The sequence below is a fragment of the Apaloderma vittatum genome, unplaced genomic scaffold, assembly GCF_000703405.1.
Source record: "Apaloderma vittatum isolate BGI_N311 unplaced genomic scaffold, ASM70340v1 scaffold9533, whole genome shotgun sequence".
In the NCBI taxonomy this organism is placed as follows: Eukaryota; Metazoa; Chordata; class Aves; order Trogoniformes; family Trogonidae; genus Apaloderma; species Apaloderma vittatum.
Window position 1 is genome coordinate 34,489 of NW_009708611.1, and position 7,480 is coordinate 41,968.

Here is a 7,480-nt window from a genome sequence, read left to right on the forward strand (position 1 = left end):
TGAGATAAATTAAATGTTGTTGGTATTCTTTCCAAATTACAAATTGCCTTCTCAATTACACATAATCTACTTGAGCCACCACCACTTTCTGTGAAATGGCAAGAAAAATACTAAATCAAATTTTAGAACAGGAGTAACTCACACTGAATCAACGATTTTACAAGTTTTACAGTAGTAGACAACCATCGTGTCTTTCCAGACACACTTAAAATACTTCCTGAGCTTTCTGACATAAGTGTCTGGGTTAACTAACAATAACGCTGGCTGCAAACTTTAAAATGAACTGCTGCAGAAAACACAGTGAGCACATAATTGCATTGCTAAATGTTCCATATGCTGAGAAATGCTCTGGTGCTCTTTAAAGATCATGCCTTACTACCGTCTTCAAACATAAAAAATTAGCTACTAAATGATGTATTGCATGAAGGGTAGATGAACGGTAAATCGGAAGGTCCGCAGCCCTGAATTTTCTCCTGTTTATTTCTGGGTAGCTTTGGCTTTGTCCCTGCTTTTTTCACAAGGAGAGGAATTTGCTTCTGCACTGTGGGCACTGCTGAGCTTCACTTGAGCATTCTGCTCTACACACACCAACAACTCGGTCCTTACCCCTTCCCTGAACCCTCCGTGTTACTCAGAGAAGTTCTCGGGCACCAATTCTGCTGGGCAAGGTGAAGTGACAAGACAGAAGACACTCTACCATTACGGCTGCTGCGGCTGTGCCTCATGACCACCAAAAAATGGACCCGCTCTTCATTACGTTCCAGATTGTTCTGGCTCCTGGCCATCCCCAGACCTGTGAATCGACAGGCTGAGCCCAATTATCCGACTGGCCTAAAGCAATTAGAGTAGCAAGAGAAATCTCACTATGACTTTTGGAAGAACAATTTCCAAGTTTTCATTGTTCAAATGCTACATAACAAGCTATGGTGCCCGTTATGTTATTCGTACATTATGTGCAGGTGCCCCTTTAAATCAGAGGGGTTTTATTTGCACTCTAGTAGCGCTTAAACCATGACTTGGACTATCCGATCCCCGGAACCTACACCTGAAAAATGCATTTGTATACCTGGCTGATAACATTGTATACCTGACTGATAACACCACATCCTATGGATGCCAGAGAACAGATTTAACAGCTTTTCAATAAGCATGTTACTTTACTGAAGTATCTCCAATGCCTCAGTCAAGTTACTGTCTTTTCAGGAGGTGCTGCATGACACCCGGGGTGTGGTAATCAATCAAAGATGAGCTGTGAGCCCAGAGGAAACGTGAAGTAACATGTATTTGTTTAAAACTCCAAAAAAGAAACTGAAGCTAGTAAGTTCAGCCTGTACTTATGAAAGGCTAAGACTGTGCAGACAGTCAGTAATCAGAGCTCAGGGCACAAGTGTTAAGACAGAGTGTGCTCACGTGTGTTGTCCACAGTAGAATGTCCCATGCCATCTGAAAGCTTGTAGGTATCTGAGGCACCTACATGAGGCAGGCAGGTAAGAGACAGGACTCTCTGACGTGGCAGCTGGAGCTGAGGCAAGGTATTTCACACACCTGACACCAAACCTGACACCAAACAGCTACACTGGAGACAGGTGAATGTTAGCACCATTGTAGCTATGACAGAGCTGTAGACTTAGCTGGTAACATGGAAGTGTCTGTATTTGGGTGAAGGAAGAGTTTGCTAAGGCTCCAAGGACTTCACTACCTAGAACTCACTGGACTATAATGGCAAACTAGCACACTGAGAGCACAGACAGATGTCTATATTGCAGACACCTATATTTAGGTGCCAGAATCTGCAACCAAATTCCACCCGGAGACATCCTAGAGCTTCAGAGAGATTATCACTGGCCTGGTGAATGTGGTAAAGCACCTCTAGGAGATCTCTGTCCTTCTGGAGCATCAGCTGGGAGCTGGGTCAGATACTCTGGACTATCTCGATAGCACTGCTGTGCAACTGTATTCAGTGTTGTGTACCTGAGACCAAGAATGTAGGCAGGTTAATGTCACAAGGTTGTGTGACAGGTGCTTTCCTTCCCTGCTTGCTTTGTATGTGCAACTGGAGCACACCTTAAGCATAAATGAAATTCTGCAGGAATATGACCTGAAGATTACTGAACAAAAGATAGTAAAGCGTTCTGCATAGGAGCTTTTGTGAAAAGCCCAAATACACACTGCAAGAGCTTTCCCAATTTATGCCATTACATTACAGTTCTACCATATTTATCCTACATCAAAAACTCACTGAGACAAATTCTGAGCATTGAAATTATTCCTTCAAAATACTGTTTAAACACTATAAGAGAAAGGGTAGAATTAGCAAGGATTCATACAACATGCAAAGTGCTGCTAGGAAAGGCCTATGTGCATGCCATATACCTTGACTGACAACAGGTCATTAAAATTTATTCTCACATGAATATGTGCCCATAACTAATGGATTAACTGTAAAGGCATATGTTCTTATAAACGAGGATTAATTAGTTATCCATTTGGATAGGGTCCACCACTCATTTTTCAAATTCAGCTAAAGGCAGTTTAACTCTGTTTGGTAAGTTCCTGCATAGACTGGGAAGATCTTTCCCATTGTTAAAATAACAGTTTAGATATCCTCACTAGGTACTTGTTTCCAAGTATGTTATATTTTAGCTCCCTTCAGCAAATGTTACAATTTTGAAATGTCAAACTGCTTGCTCTATTATTGAAAAACTTACTTCTAACAAGACTGAGCCATTTTCCAGCTCTATTCATTGCTCACTTTGGCAAAATTCCCACTGAAATGAATAGATTAACGACAAGAGTGATGGCAGGAGTTTGCTTCAATCTAAGTAACCTGGAAAATAATAGCCATGGTCACACCAAGACCTGATGCGTAGATATTCCAAGTATGCTGCCCACCATTTAAACTAAAGTGGCAAGTTGTGACCATCAGCCACTTCTACATTAGAATAGTTTCATTTCCCATATTGCTGGCTAGGGTAAACGGAAATAAGTCTACATAACTCTAACAGAACTATTGACTAAATATAACACATCAGGGAACGCTTTACATGATTGAAAAACACTATTTTAATTAACAGGCCTTTCACACCTGAAGAATTCCATGGTTAGAAACTGATGTACATTTGTGAAAAATGTGGCTCGATTCAGTGCAGATACAGCAGATTTCTTGAGAGATCAGAATCACATCCCAGGTCAGCTCCACAAACAAAAGATATCACAAGACGTACACTACCCTTCCAGCTTAAATTTTGAATGAGGCAGGGCTTCTTTTTTTCTTTTTTTTTTTCCTTCTTCTCCCTGAAGTTTCAACATTTGTGAGATGTACAAATGAGCTGTGATCGGCTGATGAAGTATTGAAACATTTATGACATAATGAATATGTCTGACAAACCTGCTGAAGCTGCTTTGAACAAGGGGGAAAAGATGTTGACAAGATTAATATAACTTAAGTTGCTACAATGACAGAAAACAGGAAGCCTGTCTTAACCCACCGTCTGTTGGGCTGAGTCCGCGAGCTGCCGAGATCATGGAGAGGGATGGACTGCTGTGCAGGGACCTGATGTAGTCCATGTAGGGGTTAATGTATGGGTGAGGGGTGCTGAAGGGAGACTCTGATGTTGCAGCAGGATTTCGGTGCGGTGAAATTCTAAGGAACGGAAGCTCTGAGTATGTCGGGCTACTAGATAAGGCAGAAGGCCTGGAAGTAGAAAGAAAAACAAACAAATTATCTATATGATAAAAGAAGATACTGTGAAGGCAATACATTGATAAGCATAACAACAGGATTGTACATGTGGTAACTTCCACTAAACTCAACTGTCTGGAAAGAAAAAGGATAGGAAATTAATTCTTCTCTGTACTCATTATTAGCAACATTTCTCTGATGAATTTTAACATGAGTTTATATTTGGTTTAATCTTTACATCCCTCAGTACCCCTTCCCCACGGAGTTCAGCAGAAAATCACTCTAATTAGTATGAAATATGCACTCTGTATACCACTTATTAATTCTTGCTGCAATATGGAAAACATACTGAGATGCTGAATCATTTACATCTTCAAAACCACATGGCTGCTGGAAAAAAGAGTTTTGAACGCTACACTGTGCCTGCTCCCTTCATTTCTCAGCTTACTCTTCCTAGAAGTGCAAGGTTCCATGTTTATACAGAAGTTAGTTGTTTTAGAAGACCCAAACTTTGTAAGACAGTTGGGTCCTTTGGAACATTTATTTGTTGATGTTGGTGACAAAGGAAGAAAGATCGCTGCATGTGTTTGCTTTTAGCATGGCACCAGAGACCAATGCCTTTAACAAGACACCATTAATTAACTACTACATTCTTGGGAAGGGAAACGTGCCGTGCCTTCTCGGGCTACAAGTATGACGCTGAAAGCCGAATTCATAGTTGACAAAAGATAAGTAACCTGCTGTAACCTTCCCCATCATCCCAGTCAGCCAATACGACAGCATCCAGGCTCTGCGTGGAGACCTTTGCCTGAGAGCATCACGCCTCCAAAGGCGCTGGAAAACGTCCAAATTTCATCAGAAGGGGTTGGAGTGCCTGCCCTTGCCAACCTGCTCATTGGCAAAAGACAATGATTAAGTCTGCCATGCATTTGCTGTAGTCCAACTGGTTGACCTGAACTAAATGCTTTTTTGTCCTGTTTTTCCAATTAATTTAGCATATATACAGCACAGACACAAACAGCAGCTGTGAGAACACGGAGGGTAGCCTGTTCCTTTGATGCTCCTGGCTTACAAAAAAATAGTAAAACAAGAAATGTATTTTTTTTCCTTTAACATACACATACCACGGTCAATGCATAGTTGTCATCACTTGAAGGGCCAAGAGAATGTAATCTTACATAGGAGCTCTGCCATCAGCTTAGAAATGCGAGCACGACAAAGAACAAAGTTCGCATTCCTAACACAACGCCGGCTTTCCCGACACAGAATCCATGAGGACTCGTAAAATCTAGAGAATAAAGATTTTTCCTGTTGCATTTTTCTCCTTCTTTTCCCTTCACCTCCCTTTTCTACTTGGTTTTTGTGTGTTTCTTGCCTTCCTATGGCTTTCTGCAAGGCAAGCTTGTTTAATCATCCCATACGAAATTACATCCTAGCTCCAAAGTTTGTTAGAGAGCTGCACTCGCCATGTGCCAGCAGCAGGTACCGGCAGCAGAATCACTCCTTTGGCACCCGAGTTAAGCGACCCACACGAAATCCCAGTCACTCACTGGTACTCCACCATATTTAAAATGCACTAAGATCCTGAAACCAGAAGATGTTTCCCACCACCATATAGAACAGGTATCTATCTCCTTTCCTCAGAGCACATTTTCTCTGCATGGTTTTGAAGTACCTTTGTTTTATGGTAGAAATGCAGCTTTACTCTTGTTGGTACTCTGAAATCTGACCAGCCATGAAGCATTTGTTGTCTTGCAGTTCCCTGTCAGGCTGAGCATGGAAGGCAAGAGCCTTAAAACTCATGGTGATGTAGGAAGCAAAAATACCGCAGCTGGATATCACATCACAAAGTAAATTTCCCATCCTGGCAGCAAGGAATATACAGTACTATAGCAAATTTAATACAAGAGTAACAATGAAATCAGGTTGGGATGTCATTTTACAAGTCGTTTTTTCTAACATGATCTCAGCTCAGAAAGAGTTAGAAACTCGAAGAGTGTGCAGGCAAGCAGGAGCCCTGGCCTTATCCGGTGCATATCGAACAGAAAACTGTTTAAAGGCTTTTGCAAGAAGGCTGAAGTCTGTATCAGCCTCCGTGATTCACTCCCCAGCTGGCCAACAGCCAAACGCTGCTGCTGGAGCAAGATTAAGAGCCAAGCTGTCAGCTTCTCCCTCCAGATCCAATGGGAGCCATTCAAGGACACTGGGACTCATCTGCTTCTTCCCCTCCTCAGCCCTGCCTCTTCCCCTCTCCGCTCCTTTGAGCTCCTCAGTTTTCCAAGGATGCTAGGGAAGGGACTCTGACCTGGGAAACATCAATCGACAGCAGACACATAAGCTCTATTATGAGAGGCAGAAATAAGGAGTCATTGGATTCTATGTAAAATTCTGAGCTCTGGATTCTAATGTTTAACAATCTCTCTCTAACATCTGATTTTAACATGCTGCTAACTTCTCCGCTCACTTCTAGCCTGTATTTTTCTCATTCCTCAGTGTTTCCAGACCTTCTTCTCCCTACAGTCCCATTTTCCCTCCTGCCTCCATCTGCTCTCAGCTCCCACTGTCTGAGCCCTCCCAATTTATTCCAGTAAACGTTGTATATGCTTCCCTTCCTTGCCCTCCATAATTAAACTTCACTATGAACATCTTTCAAAAGTACTGTTTCACTCCCTCCTTTAAATGAAAATGTAACTTCTAGAAAGGCTGCAGCCAAACACGTTTAGTATAAGTTGTTGCTTTGCAATCTTGGTGTACCAATGCAGAATGAATTTTGTCTTGAGAACAACGAACATTACAGACCAGGATTGACCCCACAGACACTCATTCAGTGACAAGCAAATCCGATCTCCAGATGCGGGTGGCCGTTCATCCCCATCATTTTTATTTCACAGGTACTTTGTCCCCAGCTTTGGCAAACCGTGTTCCACTTCGGGTCTGAGGCTACTTCATGGGATGCCATGCAGCTTCAGCATGAGAAAAGGCAGGGACATTTTCAGTGATACTGCTTGAAACTTTGTGCCTCACCTGTAAACCATGGGCACGCAGAACTTCCTCTGCATCCTCTCCTACACAGGAGTTTTCCTGTTTGATGACATACTTGGAGCATGAAAGCTTCCTTCAGAGAGAGGGAGCGAAGCAGATGCATGCTCTTTTCCAAAAAAGGACCTCTGTATCTACTCCCAGAGATCCTGCAAACTCAACTCAAATTTAATACAAAGCCTATGCTACTTACAATACTTCTTTGAAGTTGGAGGTCTCTAGGTTTGGGAGTAAAAGAGATCCTGTTGTTGTGCTTTATTAGTACAATTTTTAACTTGTCACATCAGGCTGATTTTATTATTTTCTCAGTAATCTTGAGTACATCTACACCCCTGATGTAAAAAAGAAGCAACAGAGAATGGGGATGGTTGTGAAGGCATCTCCTCCTTTCCATCCAGACCATTAAAGTGCCGAAATACTGTACTGTCATGCAGCTTCTAAACCTAACACAGGTCTTCCCACTCCTCACCCATTTCCAGCTTGCCAACTTCTCCCTGTCCCGATCTTAATGCTCTGGAGAAGCTCAACTACTCAGCAGGAGAACAGCACACACATGCCGAGGCAGTAAGATCAGTGTAAGGACAACCAGGTGCAATTTTTCCTATTAGTCACGACGCTTTTTTTGACAAATGGTGCAGAGTTGTCTGTACATAAACACATATGTGCTCACACCAGTTCAGCAGCTGCGAGCATCACCAGACGTACGGCAAATCACAAAACACGCAAAGCCAATTTTTTTCCCCTAATGCTTCTTCTGAG

At 42.3% G+C, this 7,480-nt stretch overlaps 1 protein-coding gene across 1 annotated transcript in view; it reads right to left on the minus strand.

The window, feature by feature from the left end:
• LOC104271824 (transcriptional activator GLI3-like) overlaps positions 1-7,480 on the minus strand; it is a gene marked incomplete at both ends in the record, with an annotated part of 57,200 nt that overhangs the window by 30,391 nt on the left and 19,329 nt on the right. The window contains one exon of the mRNA XM_009866620.1: positions 3,489-3,694. Coding sequence (XP_009864922.1) covers positions 3,489-3,694 — 206 coding nt within the window. The remainder of the gene's footprint in view (positions 1-3,488; positions 3,695-7,480) is intronic.